Raw genomic sequence first — 21,067 nt, forward strand, 5'->3', positions numbered from 1 at the left:
GAATGAACATTTCTTCAATGGAAGCAACAGGTTCGATTTATTGTAAATGGCTATGATTTGTTTGGTTTTCTTGATGGATCTGTTTTTGCGCCGTTGAGATTTGTGCAAGCACCGGATGGTGCTCTTATGCTCAATCCGGCGGCATCCGTGTTTCAGCAACAGGATAATCTCCTCACTTCGTAGCTTCTCTCCACCATAAGTTCGACAATTCTATCCTCTTTTATGGATGTCCAATCTACATATGATGTATGGACTACGGCGTTGGCGATGTTTGCGGTCGATACAGATCTACGATAGTCACAGTTGCGTAATGAACTTCACTCTCTCAAGAAAGGGAGCTTGTCGATCCGTGACTATGTTGCGAAGTTAAAAGGTTTGTGTGCTCTCTTGGAATCCTCTGGAACCTCCATCTCAATGGCAGAGCGGACGACGGTGCTGCTTGCGGGCCTTCCGTCTGAATTTGAAGGCGTGGTGGCCTCTGCCTCGCTGTCTTCGACTCCTCTACCGTTTCAGCGTCTGGTGGATGCTCTAATCGAGTGCGAGACTCGAAAAGTTCAAACAAATCAAGAAGTAGTTTATGCCGCAAACCTGGTGGAAGATGCGTCGCTGCAGATCACGGATGGTTCGACGCGCGGGGGCCGTTCGGGTGTGCGTGGTCATGGTAGGAACTTTCGGCCGCGTCTCCAGTGTCAGATCTGCTCCCGATTCAGTCATGTTGCTCAGCGTTGCTATTATCGGTACCACCGTGACGACTCTTCTCCGATGCAAATTCAAATGTCGACTTCTCGTGATTCTAGGGATCCTGACTGGTCTTCACAACCAAATACATGACCTAGGTTTTTGGAACCTTGGTCAAAATGGCTATGGCACTAGTCAAAATAATTTTTCTTCTGGTCAAAATTGCTATGGATTTGGTCAAAATAATTTTGCTCTTGGTCAAAATTGTTATGCTGATGGATATAATGGTTTTCGTGAACAGCATGGAGGACCGAATGTTGGTTGGCCCAGGCCGAATGTTGAGTGCCATGTGTCTAGGCCACAAACTCTTGGGCCATATGATAGTGGGCCCAATGGTGGAGAAGATGGTGGTTTTAGGCCTATGTCTGGTGTTGGGCCGAATGCTCCTCTAATGCCCACTAATCCCATTTTGAATAATGTGCAGATTGATCCATCTATCCCGACTGGTAATATAGTGGGTCCGTGGCGTACTAAGCCACGTGCACGTGTGGTTTTCGCATCAAATCCGTGTTTTGGGCTTCCTAGAGTGGGAGATTTACATGCGTCAGACTATTTTGATCCGTCTGTCTTTGGCTCGCATATAAACTCCACACAACATGGAGTGAGTGGGGATGGCTTTGACTCGCCGGTTTCTGGACCAGTTGGCACGTCATCCTGGTAACCGGATTCTGGTGCCAGCAATCATGTGTGTCGAGATTCGTCAGCTCTGCATAATGTCGTTCCTTATTCAGGTACTCCTCTATTCTAATGGGTGATGGTACGCCTGCTATGATATCGTCTGTTGGTCAAGGTGTGTTGCCGACATGGTCTAGGTTACTTCAGTTGTCTAATGTTTTGTGTGTTCCAGCTATTCGAAAAAAATTATTATCAGTATCACAATTTGCAACTGATAACGGGGGTTTTTTTTGAATTTCACTCTACTTACTGTGTGATTAAAGACAGCATGACACATGAGATTTTGCTGACGGGGCATATTCATAATAGGCTATATCAGTTCTCTATGCCAGATGCTTCTGTTCCTATTACGTGCCATCCGTCTACTACTCAGGTTGAATGTTCAACTTAGACTGCCGACAGTGAGTTGTTTTTGCTATGGCATAAACGTCTTGGACATCCGTCGTCAACCATTGTTAAGAATGTTCTACATAAATGTCATTTTCATATGAATAAAATTGCTGTTAGTGATGTTTGTACTGCTTGTAAAAAGGGAAAGTTTCATAAGTTGCCTTTTCTGGTTTCCACTACTGAATATACTGATCCCTTCTCGTTGGTTGTATCGGATGTATGGGGACCTGCCTCAATTGCCTCTGGTAACAATTGGTACTATGTGTCGTTTATAGATATGAGCTCTCGATTTACTTGGGTGTATCTAATTCGGCAGAAATCTCAGGTTGTGACCTGCTTTATTCAGTTTTAGAAACTTATTCAGACACAGTTTGGCAAGACCATCAAGTAGTTCTAGAGTGACTAGGGTGGGGAGTATCGAGCGTTGGCTTCGGTTCTGGCTTCTCAAGGCATCATCCATCGCATTTCATGTCCTCATACTTCTGAACAAAATGGTGTTACCGAGCATAAACATCAACACATTGTGGAAATGAGACTTACTATTTTAGCTCAAGCAGGACTTTTAATGGAGTTCTGGGCATATGCGTTTACATGCGCAGTTCATTTAATAAATCACATTCCCACACCAATGCTGGATAGTAATACTCCATATAGAGTTCTTTATGGGCGTGATCCTATTTATGATCATTTGCGTATTTTTGGATGTTGTTGCTATCCATATTTGCGTCCGTTTCAGCGTCACAAGTTAGAGTTTCAGTCTCAACCGTGCACGTTCTTGGGCTATAGCTCGTGTCGCAAAGGGTACCAATGTCTTTTACCTAATGGTCGAATTATTGTCTCTCGTCATGTAGAGTTTGATGAATTACAGTTTCTCTCTCCGACGTCTATATCACAATCTACTTAGGAGGTGAGTACTATATCTACTTATTTTCCTGTGCTTGAGACTAATCCGTCTTGTCAAAGGAACTCAGTAACTGGTCTTGTTTACTCGAGTACTGTGCCTGGACCTTTGAGTACTCAGAATGTAGTAGATGTTAGTCCAAAAAATACTAACTTTCATCATACTCCTCCTTGGATGAGTCTTCGATTCCTCAGAATGGAGTAGATAATTCTTATAGTAGTTCATTTTACTCTGGCGATCAGTCTCCCACACCTGTTGTTCCAATTCTGTCTGTTCCTACAGGACCAGAGGTTTCTGTGCCTAACACGAATGTTCATCCCATGACTACTCGGTCAAAGGTTGGTATTTTTAAGCCCAAAGTTCTTGCTGTTAAAGTTGTAGAACCATCAACGATTGAGGAAGCTGTTACTAGCCCTGAGTGGCAGACTGCTGCTCAAGCTGAGTATGATGCCCTGATTCGTAATGGTATCCGGGAACTTGTCCCTATGCCATCAGGTCGCAAAGTTATTGGCTACAAATGGTTGTTTAAATTCAAGAAAAACCTGGATAGTACGGTTGAATGGTACAAAGCACGTCTAGTTGCGAAAGGCTGTTCTCAAGTCCTGGGTTGTAATTTTCAAGAAACGTTTAGTCCAGTGGTAAAACCTGCCACTGTAAGGGTTATTTTGTCGATCGCGGCTACTAAAGGATGGTCACTTCGACAAGTTGATGTCAACAATGCCTTCTTAAATGGTGATGTTGATAATAAAGTGTTTATGCAGTAACCTCCGGGATATGTTAAGCTTGGTTTTGATGGGAGACCCTTGGTCTATCGGTTAAAGAATGCCTTATATGGTCTGCATCAGGCTCCACGAGCTTGGTTTGAGAAGTTGAGAACGTTTCTTTTGACAGTTGGGTTTGTGGGTTCAAAGTCGGACGCCTCTTTGTTTGTTCGCGTCCACTCTGACTCCACCCTCTATGTTCTTGTGTATGTTGATGACATAATCATAACTGGTGATTTGACGTCATCTATTGACTGGTTTGTGAAGTTGCTGAATGATGAGTTCTCGTTGAAAGACATGGGTGATCTGCATTATTTCTTGGGGGTTGAGGTTACCAGATCCTCATCAGGGTGTCTTCATCTCTGTCAAAGGAAGTACATCCGGGATATGTTGAAGCGTAGTGGTTTGTCTAATGCTAAAAGTGTTCATACTCCCATGACTAGCTCGTCACATATTTCTAAGAATGACGGTGATCCTCTATCCAATCCAACTGAGTATAGGAGTCTGGCTGGTGCGTTACAGTATGTTGTCATTACTAGGCCTGATATTGCATATGCGGTTAACAGGATTTGTCAGTTCATGCATAATCCTACCACAGTTCATATGATTGCTCTTAAGAGGATATTGCGGTATTTGTCTAGTACTCTTGATTTTGGGATTGTCTTTCGTCGGTTTGATTCTCTGTCTCTAGTTGGGTTTTCGGATGCAAACTAGGGGTTGGATTTCGATGATCGGCGATCTACTTCAAGATATTGAGTGTTCTTTGGGTCCAATCCTGTCTCGTGGTCCTCTAAGAAACAACAGGTGGTGTATCGGTCTACGGCTGAGGCTGAATATCGCAGTCTTGCTGCTATCATCAGTGATGTTTTGTGGTTACTTTCGTTGCTTTAGGAGTTACACATTAGGTCTGCTACTCCACCTAATATCTGGTGTGATAGTTCCAGTGCCGTAGCAGTTGCTACCAATCCTGTGTTACACTCCAAGTTTAAACACGTGGAGTTAGATCTGTTCCTTGTTCGTGAAAATGTTGCTGATGGTTCTGTTCTGGTCGGGGAAGTTCTTGCGTCTGATCAAGTTGCTGATGTCTTAACTAAACCACTCTCAGTTTCATATTTCACTCGATTTAAGAATTTTCTTCGGGTCGTTTCGGTGGAGAAGATGGATGCATGTTAAGATATAATAAGTTGGTTAAGAAAGCAGTTATAGTTAGCAGAGTTGTTAAGCTGAATTGTTAAGAGAGACAGTTAGTTTTCTCTATAAATATACACGGCTGGCTTTGTATTGAACCAAGTTTAGAGACTAAGTTCAAATTGAATAATACTACTGCATTAGTTTTCTTTAGTCAAAACAAATATAGGTAACTAAAGAAAACTAATGCAGTAGTATTATTCAATTTGAACTTAGTCTCTAAACTTGGTTCAATACAAAGCCAGCCGTGTATATTTATAGAGAAAACTAACTGCCTCTCTTAACAATTCAGCTTAACAACTCTGCTGACTATAACTGCTTTCTTAACCAACTTATTATATCTTAACATAGGATCTCATATTTCGCCACCTCCACCACCGAAGCTTCTGATAGATACAAAATGGCAAAGGGTTATATATGCCGAAGCTGGAAAAGATTTTGTTGATTTTCTCTTCAACCGTTCAACGTATTGTTATTGCCTGTTAGTACTGTTACGAAGTTGCTGGAAAAAAAAATGCATGGTTGGATCCCTTGGAAGCCTTTACTAAAGCGTCGAAAAATTGAATGATTCATTCTTTCAGCCGACAACAAACAAGAACATCTTGTTGAAACCTAAATATTCTTCATGATTAGCAGCCAATACTCCTGCCTGTCTTGTTGCCAGGCATTCAATCATCAACACCACAAAGCTTTTACAGTGTTCATATGGTCTTAAAGGATCATCATCGTATGATTATTATGATGGACTGTGCGGTAGGAGGAATTGTATTTTGTATTACACAAATGATTCGACAGCAACTTGCTCTTGTTGCTCTGGGATCATGAACATCCCTGCAACATTTGTACACCTCCCACCAAACAAAGTTTCAACTTCATTGCCTACTACAAAGGAGGGTTACGTGAAAGGGGTCGTTATGTATACGATCATGGACGATCTTACGGTCACGCCGATGTCCACTATTTCGATCATAGCTATGCTACATGAGTTCAACCTCTGTTTATAAGTTGCTGTAAGAAACATACAGGTTTGATAGCTTTGATCTGTTTTTACGTTTTGTTTCAGGGTTTGGAGTTGTTGAAGAGCATCGCTAGAGTCGAAAACTGTGCTTACTGCTGTATCCCTTACCAATTAAGTACTTAATATTAAAGCCTTTAAAAAAATTAATCCGGCCAATGAGTTGATGCCACGCATGTGGCTTTGATATTTTCATAATATATTTTTTCAAAAATTAATATTAGAATTAAATTGTTTCAATTTAATTTAATAATGTGGCGACCTCTCTTTCCTCCCAATCTCTCGTTAACTAACTTTAAAAATGTTTTAGGGTCTGAAATTTAAGTGAATTCCTATCAATGTTTAAGGTTGGGTATCAATGGTTTTAAAGAGGGAACCTGTGGCGAATCTGGGGTGGTAGGGGTCCCGGCTGCCGGCTCCGTAAAATTATTATTTAAGCTTTTGGATTTAAAAAAAAATTTAAATTAGTAAAGGTAAAATTATACTTTAGCCCCCTAAAATTATAAAAATTTGATTTAATCTTTTAAAAATTATAAAGATATAGACTATAAAAAATTAAAATTTCATTCGTCCCCCTTAAAATTTTTTTCTGACTTCGCCCCTGGTAAGAACCGCCATTCACTAAAGAAGAAGAATTTGACGATGGGTCTGACTTGATGATGACAACTTTTTGGTCGGTGATGAAATCTTTGGCCGGTGACTTAGTAATTAGATTATAATATACTCAGTAAAAAATTTATATAACAAATGTGTTTATAGAAAATATTTTAAAAATTAAATGAAGCATTAATTGAAATTATATATGCATTAAAAATTATGATATTTTGTGCTCAAATACTATTAAATGTAAATTAATTGAAATAATAAAAATAGGTATCCCCACAACAACATTTATTATTATTTTACCTTGAAACCATTTAATTTTATAAAAGAACAATTGTCGAGAATTACTCAATTGAGTAAATTCTTTAAATATAATATAAATATAGAAAAGTTGGATTAGATTTTCATCAAGAAAAATAATTAAAAACTAAAAACTAAAAATTAAAAATTGAATCTTTGATTTAAATAAATTAGGAAAATAAAATATATATAAATATATATTTAGAGGTAACTGTTTGACTTAACATATAATCTCAAATCCTTGTTGCATTTCCATTGTAGCTATACAATGTCATTATAAGTTCTCCGGTGTTGGCTAAGTTGTTTGATTTTAGTTTTTATAGAAACTTATGTATAATTGATATTTTATTTTTGAATCAAATAAATTGTTCTTTATATCAGTTCATATGTATTTGCACTCGAAATATATGATTGCTGTATGTGAAATAGTCTGGGTACATTTCAAAATTGTTGCATGAATACCATTGGTTTCTTTTGGTATGGTAGCAGCTGGTTCTTACATAACAATTTATATCTTGATGAGATTGTTAGCAATCGCAGGTGCTACGACGGCCCTGCCTTAGATCCGGTCATTACTCGGCGAGTTCGCTAATAAGTTCATCTCTTGCCTAGTCATTGGTGTTTGCTTCAAAAATGGTTTATCTGACTAGTATCAGAACCCCCGTATTATTGTTATATTTCATGATTTGTCAATTGATTATGTTTTATTTGTTGATCATTATCCGGCTACTAGTTATTTAATTCCTCAGCCTGGGTTTCTTGGCAAGGTCTTGCTAGTGAATCTTCATTTGTCCTTTCCAATCCTCTTTATGGATCATTATTGCTAAAAGATATCTCAATATATTAAGCAAGCAGGATTCACCGGAGTTCCTACCATTTCTTATCCACTAATTCAATCCATGGCGACCACCACCACCGTGAGTTTGAAGCTTCTGATAGATACAAATGGGTAAAGGGTTCTATATGCCGAAGCTGGAAAGATTTTATTTATTTTCTCTTTCAACATATTGTTATTGCCTGTTGGTACTGTTATAAGGTTGCTTACAAAAGAAGGCATGGTTGGATGCCTCGGAAATCTTTACCAGAGCATTGAAAAATTGGGCGTTGCGTACATTCTCTCGACAACAAACAAGTATACCTCGTTGAAACCTACATATTCTTCAAGCTAGCCAGCCAATGTTCCTCTCTTGTTTCCAAACATCGAATCATCAACAAAACTAGGGATTTACCTATGTTCGTATGGTCTATTTGCCCTTCTCGCTCTGGGGCCATGAACTTCCCGGCATCACTTGTAAACCCCCAAAATAAGGTTTCAATATCATCGTCTGCCGCAAATGAGAGTGGATATATGTGAAAGGGGTCATTACTTAATACAATCATGGATGAGATCTGGCAGTCACACCAATGTCAACAATTTCAAGCATAGCTATGATAAGTAAGTTCAACGTTAAGCAAGTTGATGCTTTGGAAGAGAAAATGGTTGATGTAGGCATTAATGCGGTGAGCTTCGTTTTATCCTGTTTCATTTATAAGTTGCTATCATAAACAAAGGTTTCATGACTTCGGTTTGGTTTTAGTTTCAGGGTTTAGGGTTGCTCGCTACAGTCCAATGCTATTTCTTGTTATGAAGTAATGCTAAAATTATCAATTTAAGATCTCAATATTGTTTCCAAATGACACAAATTGCAAGAACAAAAAAGAACCACTTGTCAATATGACACTATAATCTCCAAGTTTCAATTTCTAAAATGAAATTATATGAGCTTGAACAGATTGCTCATTAAATCCAAGACTTCAGTGAATAGGCTCGGACTTTATGGAGGATTCCTTCTTCCCACCAAGGAAAACAGCAGTAAGCACCGTTTTTGTCTGCATGGATGCCCTAAGCAATTCCACTCCCTATTACACAAACAAAGCAAGTTTAAGCCAATGTTATTAAGAATGGAGTGTCAAGCAAGAATCAAAAGGAAAAAAAAAAAATCTTGTTTTACCTCATTAGCTCCAACGGCAATGACTTTCTCTTCAAGATCACCAGCATCCTTTATGTTCAAGTGGTTGAGCAAAGTGAAAATAGATTTAGCAGACATAGGTCTCACTGCCAGATCATCCGTTATCATATAAGTTACAGATTCCTTGACAAAACCTACCCCTACCTTATCTCGAAAATTCACAAAAGTGAAATCAAGGTCCATTTGTTTGTAGCAGCTAGGACACCAAGAGAAACCATTTGCCATATACTTGCTACAATCCTCTTTTGGTTTGTAGTTACTACACCTGTAGAATTTGGTGTATATTGACGTTGACAGGGATGACCACAACCCAGGTTTGTAAACACCATAGTTAAAAGCTTGAGTCTTCAAAAGGATGTCTGTGATGTTTCCTGACAGCATATAGGAATTGCCCAAATTTTCAATGCTGTCGTAAATGTTTCCAATGCACCCTGTTCCTTGTTTACCAATGAGCCTAATCACAGTGCCAACAGGCAATAACATAATACTGAATAGAAAATCAACAAAATCTTTACCAGCTTCTGCAAACAGAAGTCTATTAGAATTTGGGTCTATAAAAAGCTTCAAGCTGACAGTGTTGGAATTGGAGGCAGCCATGAAAAGATGCAATTGATAGAATAAGATAGGTCTCCAATACAGTTACTGTGTTGTTAAATTTCGCAGAGTATATGCTTTATATATAGAGATTAATTTGCAGTAACCAAAGATGAATGGAATGGCTAATGCATGTAAGTCAAGTTTTGTTGAATTTCAAGGGACATCTAGAAACCTTCACAATAATTACTGATTGGAGTGTTGAGAATTCAACGATCATATTGATAGTTCTTTGTACCAGCTTACATTCTCCGAACCAGCACCAAGTCGAAATAAGGGACTAATCCAGTGAATCCAATACTGTATAGTAATCAAACAATCTTGTGGGGAAATTAACAGTCAAGTGCTAAATTTAGACAGCAGCAGTTTTCTCAGCAGAGAGAGGGTGTTAATAGTAGAGAGGGCATTTACCTCATTTTTTTATTTAAGATCGCTAGCAAAAGGTTCAAGCTATCATAAACAGAAATTTCGAGCATTTTCCATACTGTTAACAAATATGAACAAATTGAAGGGATTCTTTCAACAGATTTCGTGATTATATTTCTATTATAAAATATCTCAGATCAACACAATCTTTGCCATATGGTCTTCAGCATCGATGGTTTAAATTCCTTTAGAATAGGCTGTTTTTTCAGCAAGTGCAATTTATAAACACGTGGAAAAATTGAAATTTTTCCGAGTAAAATTTTTTAAATAAAATTAAAAAATTAAATTAAAATCTTGTATAAACACACGTAAATTTAAAATTACAAATATTTAAACACCTATTCAAAAATAATAATAAAAATATAAGATTGATAAATAAATAATTAACTTTTATTTAAACTGTCAAAATTATTATTTAGAAAACTTCCAAAATTTTAACTTCATATATTCTTAAATTTTCTTTAAAGTAAGAAACATATATTAATCTTGAAGCTAAAAGAGAAGAAAACCATAAAAATCTTAAGTTAAATTTGTGGGTCATTCCAATAAAGGAATTAAACCTCCAAAAATAGGCGTATACTGCCTTAAGCTGCGAGCACACGGTATTCTTTAGTAAAAGGCGAAAGAATAGTTCGCTATGTGCTCACAGCGCAGCTCCGTGAATAAAATTGTTTATTTGTGCTTCTATTTATCGGAGTCTGTTGGGTGCTGTTTTCTTTTCTTAGGCATGTGGGATTCTGCTTTTCTCGAGCTTCTACAGCTTTTCCCTTGTTTTTCATGCCATAGTGCCCTTTTCTGCTAATATTTAGGTGCTTCTTCCTGAAACTATATATATAGATATATATTTTCCGTGGCCTTGTTCATATGAAGAAACTGGTTTTTTAAAACCTTCCTGATTTCCCCGAGCCTTTTGTTATGGGCCAATTTTGCCCAGGCAAAAACAAACAAAATAAACCCAAAAAATAAAAAAGTCCACTACAGCATTAGGCCAAGCCCAAACCCAAATAAAAAACCCTAGCTCAGCAACCTAAAAAAATTCAGCAAAAGAAAAACCCTAGCCCCATGGTCAGCCTCCAGCGCTGCACGCTCCACCCCCTCGCACGCCACCGTCATCGCGTCCCATCGCCCCTCCACGTGCGTCAGAACACCTGCAAAATAGTAAAAACACGCAACAACAAATAGCCAAATAGCAAGACGACAAAACAATAGAAATAGAAAGTTGTAACCGGCTATAAAAGCTTAAATCAGATGATTGTATGCCTTCTCCTTTTTTTACGAATTTTGGAGAAAATAAAAACAGAAAACAATGCCGTTTAGCCCCTCCAGTGGATGACCCGACCCGCCAGGGGATCTGCGTGTTTTGCTTGGAGGGGCTAATTGCATGTTTAGCCCCTCCGCTTTTGCGCTATAATGCAATCTAACTCTTTGTGTTTTTTTTATTTGGGCCGCGAATTTTGTTTCTGTTTCAGTATGGTCCTTGGACCATGTGCAATCCCTCGATTAAAATGCTGCGTTTCGAGCTGGGAATATTTCACAACCGGTCCTTTTAGTTTTGAGCGCGTTTCATTTCGATCACTGGCAATCCTTTCTTTATTTATTTACAGTTTCGACCCCAAAATTTAGTTTGGTTTCCAATTTAATCCCGTATGTATTATTAGAGTTATTTTATCATTAAATTAATTATTTTAATATTATTATTACTATTATATTACATTATTATTGTTAGGGTAAACTACACCCATGGTCACTTTTGTTTACCTTAGGTTACATTTCAGTCACTTATGTTTGAAATGTTACGTTTTAGTCACTTACGTTATTGTGTTGTAACATTTTAGTCACTGAGCCGTTAATTTTTGTTAATGGTGTAATGGTAAGCTGACGTGGCACGTTAAATTATCATTTCAAACAAAAACTTTAGGTTAAATTATACAATTGGTCCCCAAAATTTTTCGTTTTGAGTAATTTAATTCTTTTATGTTCTTTTAATTTTCTTTCTTTATTTTCTTTATTTTCCATTCTCTTCTGCTTCTCGCTCTGTTTTCCTACCTTTTTTATTTCTTTTAACATACCAGGAAGTTGAATTGGTAGTGAAGAAAGAAGCATGGTATGGGTTTATGGGTTTTGGTTATAGGGTTTTGGTTATAAGCAAATGATGATAGTCGACTTCCTACTTCTTTTTTCACTGCCAATTCGACTTCCTAATATGTTAAAAGAAATGAGAAAGATATGAAAACAGAGGGAGAAACAAAAGAGAATGGAAAAAAAGAAGAAAGTTTAAAGAACATAAAAGAAAAAAAATTAAATTACTTAAAACGAAAAAAATATGGGGATCAATTTTATAATTTAACCTAAAATTTTGTTTGAAATGATGATTTAACGTGCCACGTCAGCTTACCGTTACACCATTAACGACGATTAACGGCTCAGTGACTAAAATGTTACAACATGATAACGTAAATGACTAAAACGTAACATTTCAAACATAAGTGACTAAAACGTAACCTAAGGTAAACAAAAGTGACCATGGGTGTAGTTTACCCTTATTGTTATGATTTACTTTATTTATGTGATTTTAATTTCAAATTTTGTTGTATATATGTACATACATACATTTTGTTATATATATACATACGTACATATTTTTTAAATTTATTTGTATATATATACATATATATTATTTATATACTTTATATATATACATATATGTGTACACTTATATATATACGTTTTTATAATACATGTATATACATGCATGTATATTTTATAACTCATACATATGCATACATATAAATGTTATTTCATATTTTATAATTTCAAAGCATACATATATATACATGCATACATTTCTACAACATGTACATACGTACTTTTTATTATTATTATAAATATACATGTATACACATACTCTTATATTTTTAGACATTTCATATTTTTTTATATACACATACATATATATATGTATTTTAATTCGTATACATATACATATATATATACATCCTTACACATATTTTTATATTTGATAATTTTAAAATATGTATACATACATAGATTTTTCATATTTTCATAATTTTGTGTACATTCACGTATATATGTTTTTTACATCTATTCGTTATTTATTTATTTACATTTTCATTATTATTTTGAAAGAAGGTTTCAACTTTATTTGCCTAATATCACTTTGTATGTTATTGATTGGTCCTTTTTATTATCTTATTTTCATTGCTATTGCTCGTGTTATTTTTATGCCATCATATTTATTATTGTTTTGTTATGCGTATCAATAATGTAATCTATTTTCACACTTTTATTACAACATCATGTTTCATTTTACTCGATATATCAAAATCTGTTACAAATAAATAGCACTTCGTATTTTGAGATTCGGAAAGGTTGTATCCTAACTTACAGGATTTCGATTTTTTTTGATAAATCAAAATATACGAATCTTTTCAAATTTAAGTTTTTAAATAATCTCGGAAATTAATTAAAGATTGTGTTCTAACTTACGAAATATGGTCTTTTCTAAAATCGAGATAATCGAATGTATTTCAAATAAGTAAATTTTTCGGCATGTACTCTCGTATCGGGAATTCGATACGTTATGTCCTAACGCATTGGATATGACATTTTGTTTTCTCGATATGAGGATTTTTTTTCTAAAAAATAATAAAGGTAATATTTTGCATTTGGAAATTTGAGAAAGCGTGTCTTAATGTACTGGGTTTCAATTTCTCGTTCGACCAAATAGTCAAATATCCTCTTAAATTTAAACCTATATTATTTCAAATTTTTTAGAATCGTATTTTTAAAACTCTTCAAAATTTTTAATCTTTGACACCAAGACACTAATTAATCAACTAGGTACCAATTTTTGGGCTTTACGAGGATGCTAATCCTTCCTCGAACGTAATCGACTCCCGAACCTGTTTTTCTGAGTTTCGTGGACCAAAATCATTGTTTTAATAAAATTAAATCGTTTATTAAAAACAACCACTTTTCGAGGTGATTCGATCACACCTCATCAAAAAGGATGGGTGGCGACTCCCACATTCGTTTTTGTTTTCAAAATTCAAGTTGACCCCGTTTTATCAAAAAATGGTGTGAACATTAACTACTTTATACTGAGTTTATACCAAGCAAAATTTCAACGCTCTATTAATGGTTTGCAGGGCATCCAACTATGGATTTTATAGGAAGCAACCTTATAACAGTATGAGCAAGTAATAACAATACGCTGAACAGCAAATTAATGGAACCTCTAAATGGAGTTGCTTCATTTGGATTAACTTCCACAGCGAATCATCAATGACTTAATTGAATCTGTTACCATATAGAAAATCAAAGTAAAACCAATGAGCATCCCTTCTTAGACCGAGACACTCATAAGACAGTCTTTGCAAACCGAAAATCAACCAGCATGTCCTATATCACGATTGAATGTACTCCAGAAGAGCTGCTAGCATCACTTTCGCCCGCCTTCTTCTTGAGGAAGGCATCAGTGAGCACAGTCTTCAACTGCAACGATGCCTTTAGTAACTTCACACCCTGTTTGCAGAAAAGCAAGTGTTGAAGTATGGTCAGCATGTAGCACCAAGAGCAGTCAAGAAGCAAGTCGTGCAGGCCGAGCCATGCAGAAGCTGCTGAAGCAAGTGCAGCTGGTGATCTCTTTGTTTATTTTGTAACTTTAGTTTAAGGAAATGTGTTCTAGTTCATTTTGAACCATGTTAGGTTAATGTTTGATGTAATTTGACAGTAATTGAGCAGTTAACCAGCTTTGTCTATGTGTACAAGCTTTGTTTTTTTCAAGTTTCAATGTATTAGTGGTAGTAGGTGTCGATTAGGTGATCACTTACTGTTTTTTGGCAAGCTTAGTGCTTGGTTTATGTATTGGCATTATGCGATTGTTCATTGTTGAATGAATTCAATCAGTTTTTTGTTCCATATATACTCTTCATTTTCTTTGCTCCTTTTTAATTTCTATTTTGAATTCTGTTTGTTTCTTCTGCAAGTCTCAGCCTTGCTGCTCAAGTCTCAGTCAACTTGTTCTTTGTTCTTAACACCAACAGCAAGTTTAAAACCAGTGTTGCATAATCGACAATGAAAGAGCCTCACATTCTTAAAATTTCTCACTTGTTATATAAAAAATAAGCCGGCAAAAGAAATGCGGTTATTTCTTACCTCATCTATTCCTATATTTATGGTTTTCTCTTCAAGAACCCCTACATCTTTGATATTGAACTTGTTGAGTAAAGTGAAACAAGAAATGGCTGACATAGGCGTTACAACAAGATCATCCATGATCATATATGTAACAACCCCTTTCACATAACCTCCCTCATTAGTAGATGAACCCTTTCTTGGATTCACAATGGTTGCATTTTGAGTCATAACATTATTGCAGGAAGGACAAACGGATTTAGAATCATTTGCCACATAGAGACCGCAGCTGCCACGATGGTAAGTATTATCACACCTATAAATTCCGGTGGGTTTTAAGTTTGACGATTCGACTGTTGGCAACAAGGGAGGCACATTTGCAGCATTGTTGGGAACTATAGGCTTCAAAAGGGTGTCTTTGTTTGCTGGTGAGAGAATGTAGGTATCGTTCATATTCTCAAGGCTGTCGTAAAGGTTTCCAAGGGAACCCACCATCTGTTCTTTGGTGAGAAGCCTTAGGACAGTACCAACAGGTAATGACAGAATGTTGAACATAAAATCGACAAATTCTTTCCCAGATTCTGCAAATAAAACTCTTTGGCTAGTTGAGTCAACAAGAAGTTTCAAGCTAATAGTGTTGGCAGCCATGCCTTGATAGATATCGTGTCTAGGCTCTTTACAATGACTAATGGGAACGGATGGCCCAAGCAAATATATAACTACTTCACTCAAGATATACTAAAAGACCAAGTCTTTAATTTAGTTTAAACTTTAAATTCCTTTATCCTTTATTTTAAATTTATTTATCTTTATTTTTGAATTCTGAATATTTGTTATTTAAATTTCCTTTATCACAGGATTTATCTTCGTTTTTTAGAATTTCCATCCAAGAGACACAATTGGTAGAACAAGACGTCACCTATTTGATACTATAGTTTCTTCTTTACCAAAGAACACAGTAGTAAGCACCGACTTGGACTGCGATGGTGTCCTCAGCAATTTCAGTCCCTATTCGAACAAAATAGTTTAAGCCAGTGTTACTAAAAAGAAAAAGTGTCAAAACTACAAACTACATATACATATTACCAATATGTTATTCAAATTATTCGAATTGTAAAATTCAACTCAAATTCAAAACTAAAAATTTTTTCGAAAAGATTTTTGCAAAAAAAAAAAAAAGAGATTTGATTTCATTGAATTAATATTTGTATAGAGCGTCATCAACTCTGTTTCAAGATGGCCAACCATGAAGTGACAAATACATATGGCAGACAGTTCAGATTATAAGCAATCTGGCGAATTGTCCGAGTCTAAATCATTTGTCAGTCTGAAAGTGGAAGAATGTTGACAGGCTCTCCATATGCGACAAGTAAAAACAAGCTCGACAATGCTCAAGCTGCGTATGGCGATTTGAAATGTGAAGCTGCCGACTATTTGGCGGATTGAAGACATGTGGATTGAATTCTGCCGAATATTTACGGATTAAAGACATGTAGATTGAATTCGACAATTGTATGAAAATATTTTGGTGCATGTTACACAAGTTATGTTACATGTGTTAGATAAAACCAATCTTAATTGATAGAATTTTGATGTGTTCAGATGTCGATTGACATTAGTGTACAAATTAAAATTTTCAAAATTTGTTTTAATTGAATTAGTTAAATTCTAATATAATTTATTTGAAAATGATGATGAAATATAAAAATCAATTTGGATTGCTAATCTTCTTTATTCTGCTTTCTTTGTTCATAAAACCAATAAACTCTTAATCTTAAAGCAAATGAAATAAAAGACAACCACAAAAAGTTTAGATTAAATTTGTGGGCCACTCCAATAAAGGAATTAAGCCTCCAAAAATAGGCGTATGCTGCCTTGAGCTGCGAGCACACGGTATTCTTTAGTAAAAGGCGAAAGAATAGTTCGTGTTGGTGCAAGAGGCAGCAGCAGCAAGCTTCAGCAGAATGCTTGTGTAGCAAGTCTCGTGACTTGTAGAAGAAACAAAGCAGAAAACTCAAATGGATTTTGAAGCAAAACTAAAAATGGAGAGCATATGGATGAAAACTTGTTGAATTCATTCATTAAACTTCAAAAATGGCCCAAAGCCAATACATAAACAAGTTTACAATCTTGACAAAACAGTAGGTTGACCTAAACTTCACCTACTACCACTAATACACAAGTTACCATGTGTATTAGTGGTAGTAGGTGAAGTTTAGGTCAACCTACTGTTTTGTCAAGATTGTAAACTTGTTTATGTATTGGCTTTGGGCCATTTTTGAAGTTTAATGAATGAATTCAACAAGTTTTCATCCATATGCTCTCCATTTTTAGTTTTGCTTCAAAATCCATTTGAGTTTTCTGCTTTGTTTCTTCTACAAGTCACGAGACTTGCTACACAAGCATTCTGCTGAAGCTTGCTGCTGCTGCCTCTTGCACCAACAATTGGTATCTAGAGCCGTATTCTTAGAGGACCTGTTGTAGTTCAACATCAAAACGATGGCATCATCAGGTTTTTCACCAGCTTCACCACCTGTCTTCAATGGAGAGGGCTTCAACATTTGGGCAGTTAAGATGAGGACTTACCTGCAGGCATTCGACCTATGGGAAGTTGTCAAATCAGATGCTGAGCCAGCACCTCTTCGAGCTAATCCAACAGTTGCTCAAATAAGGCAACACACTGATGAAAGAACAAAAAGGCACAAGGCCATGTCATGCATACAGAACTGTGTGACAGATGTGATCTTTATGAGGATCATGGCCTGTGAAACACCAAAGGAGGCTTGGGACAAGCTGAAAGAAGAATTTCAGGGAACTGAGAAAACAAGGCAACAACAGCTGCTCAACTTGAGAAGAGATTTCGAAAATCTAAAAATGAAAGAGGAAGAAACAGTTAAGCAGTACTCAGATCGGATTATGGCTGTTGTAAACAGCATAAGGCTCCTAGGAGAGCAATTCAGTGAAGCTAGAATGGTTGAGAAAGTCATGTCCACTCTACCAGAGAGGTATGAAGCCAAAATTTCATCCCTCGAAGACTCAAGGGACTTGACAACTATCTCCTTAACTGAGTTAATCAATGCCTTGTATGCACAAGAGCAAAGAAGAGCCAGCAGACAAGAGGAGCACCAGGAAGGGGCTTTTCAAGCCAAAGAAGCCTCGAGCATCAAAACTCATAAAGGCAAAAAGTTCTGGAAAAACAGGCCTAAGCCTGATGCTGCTAGGAGCAGTGACCAACTCTGCAGACATTGTAAAAGAGCTGGTCATCCAGAAGATAGATGCTGGTTTAGACCAGATGCAGTATGCCAACACTGCAAGAAAAAAGGCCATGCTGAAAAAGTTTGCAAGAATAGAAGCAAACCAAGACAGAATTAATTTCAGCAACAAAAGGCAGAAGCTCGAGTAGCTGAAGAAAGCAGTGATCAAGAAGAACATGTTTTTGCTGTGTCATGTGCAGCAAATCAGAAAAAGGGTTCAAAGGGCTGGCTTCTAGATAGTGGGTGCACAAACCACATGTCACCAGATGCAGCTATCTTCAAAACCCTGGATAGAACCTGCAAAACCAAAGTAAAAATTGGAAATGGTCAGTTAATCAATGCTGAAGGAAGAGGAGATGTGCTGATCCATACCTCCACAGGTGGCAAAATCATTTCAAATGTACTTTTGGTACCTGAAATTGATAGGAACCTTCTCAGTATAACTCAACTACTTGAGAAAGGTTACTCAGTTGTTTTCAAGGAGAAAGAATGTCAAATTTTTGATCCAAGTGGATCAAATCTCATAACAGTCACCATGACTGATAAATGTTTTGAAGTAGACTGGCCAAATGACTCACATTCAGCCTGCATAGCCTCCACTGATGACTCGAGACTCTGGCACCAGAGGCTTGGACATGCAAACTACAAATCCATAGCCCGCATGGTCAATGAAGGTCTGGCAAAAAATTTCATCGATTCAGTGAAGAATGATGAGGTTTGTGAGATATGTCAGCAAGGAAAATTGGCAAGATTGCCATTTCCAACAAGCACAACATGGAGAGCATCAGAGAAGCTCCAGCTTGTGCATACAGATGTGTGTGGACCAATGAAGACTGAGTCTTTCAAAGGAAGCAGGTACTTTATTTTATTTATTGATGACTTAACAAGATACTGCTGGATTTATTTTCTAAAACAGAAGTCAGAAGTTCCATCTGTGTTCCTGAAGTATAAAGCTGCTGTTGAAACTGAGTCTGGTTGCAAACTTAGAGCAGTGAGGTCAGATAATGGAACTGAGTACACCTCAGCTCAGTTCCAAGCCTACTGTGAAGAAGCAGGTATCAAACACCAGTTGACTAATGTGTATACACCCCAACAGAATGGGGTCAGTGAAAGAAAAAACAGAAGCTTGATGAACATGGCAAGATGTCTTCTGTTTGAGAAGAATTTGCCCAAAACTCTGTGGGCTGAAGCTGTTAACACAGCAGTCTATCTCCAAAACAGGCTCCCAACCAAGGCTCTGGCTGAAAAGACTCCATTTGAAGCCTGGTTTGGGTTTAAGCCATCACTGGCTCATCTCAGAACCTTTGGTTGTCTGTGCTACACACAAGTTCCAGCTGAGAAGAGAAGCAAGCTAGATAAAAGAGCTCAAGCAGGGATCCTGATCGGCTATAGCTTGGTTAAGAAGGGCTACAGAATCCTAGAACCTGCTACAAACAAGATATTGGTTAGCAGGGATGTTGTTTTCAATGAAAAAGGACACTGGAATTGGGAGAAGGCTGAACCAGAGGCAGTGGCTGAAGATCTCGCAGTGGACCAAGTTGAAAATGATGAAAACACACCTGAAATGGATGTAGATGATGTTCCAATCAGAGGCACTCGATCACTGGCTGATGTTTATGAAAGAGCACAAGTGGCTACTGTTGAACCAAGTTGCTTTGAAGAAGCAGAAAACCAGGAGGACTGGAAGCAAGCAATGACTGAAGAAATCAGAATGATTGAAAAGAATCAGACCTGGAGTCTGGTTGATAAACCAACAAACAGGAAGATTATTGGTGTCAAATGGGTTTATCGAGTAAAGAACAATGCTGATGGTAGCCTAAACAAGTTAAAGGCTAGATTGGTTGTGAAAGGTTTCAGTCAAAGGTATGGGTCAGACTACCTGGAAACCTTTGCACCAGTGGCCAGGCTAGACACTATCAGACTGCTAGTTGCCTTAGCAGCACAAAAACAGTGGCTGATACATCAACTTGATGTAAAATCAGCATTTCTGAATGGATTCCTTGAAGAGGAGATTTATGTGGAGCAACCTCAAGGTTTCAAGGTGTCTGGCAAGGAAGAAATGGTGTACAAGCTCAATAAAGCCTTGTATGGCTTGAAACAGGCTCCAAGGGCCTGGTATAGCAGAATAGATGGCTATCTGACCAGTCAAGGATTTGAAAGAAGTCTCAGCGAGCCAACTCTGTATGTTAAATCAACTAGTGCTGAAACTCAGCTCATTGTCTCAATATATGTCGATGACCTACTGGTGACAGGAGGAGATCATGAGATGCTAAGCAGCTTTAAAGTCAAAATGCAACAGCACTTTGAAATGTCAGACTTGGGATTGATGTCTTACTTCTTAGGCATGGAAGTAAACCAAGCTAAGAATGGGATTTGGCTAAGTCAAAAGACCTTTGCTATGAAGGTTCTCAACAAATTCTCAATGGAGAATTGCAAAGCAACCAGCACACCAGTTGCTGTTGGAGAAAACTCTCGAGCCAAGACAAGCATGAAAAGGTTTGTGAAACAACCTATCGAAGTCTAGTTGGATGTTTGTTGTATTTGACTGCTACTAGACCTGATATAATGTATGCTGTGAGTCTACTCTCGAGGTTTATGCATTGTTCAAATGAAAGTCATTTTAGAGCTGCAAAAAGGGTTCTAAGATACATCAAAGGAACTTTGTCCTATGGAATGCAGTTTACCAAGGCTGAGAACTTGAAGCTAGTTGGATATTGTGACAGTGATTGGGCTGGTTCCTTGGATGACATGAAGAGCACTACAGGTTATGCATTCAACATAGGCTCTGCTATGATTTGCTGGAGCTCAAAGAAGCAGGGAGTAGTGGCTCAGTCGACTGCAGAAGCAGAATATGTGGCTGCTGCTGCAGCAGTCAATCAAGCCATATGGCTTAGAAAAATTTTGAAAGATATCAATCATGAGCAAAAGGAAGCAACTGAGATAATGTGTGACAACCAATCAGCAGTTGCTATTGCAAAGAATCCTGTTTTTCATGGAAGGACCAAGCACTTCAACATCAAACTTCATGCAGTTCGAGAAATGGAACAAGCTCATGT

At 37.2% G+C, this 21,067-nt stretch overlaps 2 protein-coding genes and 2 non-coding genes across 4 annotated transcripts; all 4 read right to left on the bottom strand.

Annotated features, from left to right (window-relative positions):
* Positions 1 to 8,202: 8,202 nt before the first annotated feature.
* On the bottom strand, positions 8,203 to 9,629 carry LOC107930686 (uncharacterized). Its single transcript, XM_016862396.2, has 2 exons — positions 8,563 to 9,629; positions 8,203 to 8,470 (listed from the first exon to the last, which is right to left on the bottom strand). The coding sequence occupies exons 1-2, from the start codon at positions 9,175 to 9,177 to the stop codon at positions 8,366 to 8,368; spliced, it is 720 nt and encodes a 239-aa protein (XP_016717885.1). The 5' UTR covers positions 9,178 to 9,629; the 3' UTR covers positions 8,203 to 8,365.
* A 510-nt stretch (positions 9,630 to 10,139) lies between these two features.
* Positions 10,140 to 10,256, bottom strand: LOC121222662 (U5 spliceosomal RNA). Its single transcript, XR_005920019.1, has one exon. It is a non-coding gene; the product is annotated as a U5 spliceosomal RNA (small nuclear RNA).
* A 4,278-nt stretch (positions 10,257 to 14,534) lies between these two features.
* Positions 14,535 to 15,459, bottom strand: LOC107930687 (uncharacterized). The gene has a single exon (XM_016862397.2). The coding sequence runs from the start codon at positions 15,403 to 15,405 to the stop codon at positions 14,734 to 14,736; it is 672 nt and encodes a 223-aa protein (XP_016717886.2). The 5' UTR covers positions 15,406 to 15,459; the 3' UTR covers positions 14,535 to 14,733.
* Positions 15,460 to 16,587: 1,128 nt separating this feature from the next.
* Positions 16,588 to 16,706, bottom strand: LOC121222674 (U5 spliceosomal RNA). Its single transcript, XR_005920032.1, has one exon. It is a non-coding gene; the product is annotated as a U5 spliceosomal RNA (small nuclear RNA).
* Positions 16,707 to 21,067: the final 4,361 nt, after the last annotated feature.

This window comes from Gossypium hirsutum, chromosome D10, assembly GCF_007990345.1.
Source record: "Gossypium hirsutum isolate 1008001.06 chromosome D10, Gossypium_hirsutum_v2.1, whole genome shotgun sequence".
Lineage (NCBI taxonomy): Eukaryota > Viridiplantae > Streptophyta > Magnoliopsida > Malvales > Malvaceae > Gossypium > Gossypium hirsutum.

Bases quoted from the DNA above. Each gene is read 5' to 3' on its own strand.
- LOC107930686 (XM_016862396.2), bottom strand. From the start codon at position 9,177: ATGGCTGCCTCCAATTCCAACACTGTCAGCTTGAAGCTTTTTATAGAC. The intron at 8,471-8,562 runs GTAAAACAAGAT...TTTGTGTAATAG, and splicing joins TTGCCGTTGGAGCTAATGAG to GGAGTGGAATTGCTTAGGGC.
- LOC107930687 (XM_016862397.2), bottom strand. From the start codon at position 15,405: ATGGCTGCCAACACTATTAGCTTGAAACTTCTTGTTGACTCAACTAGC.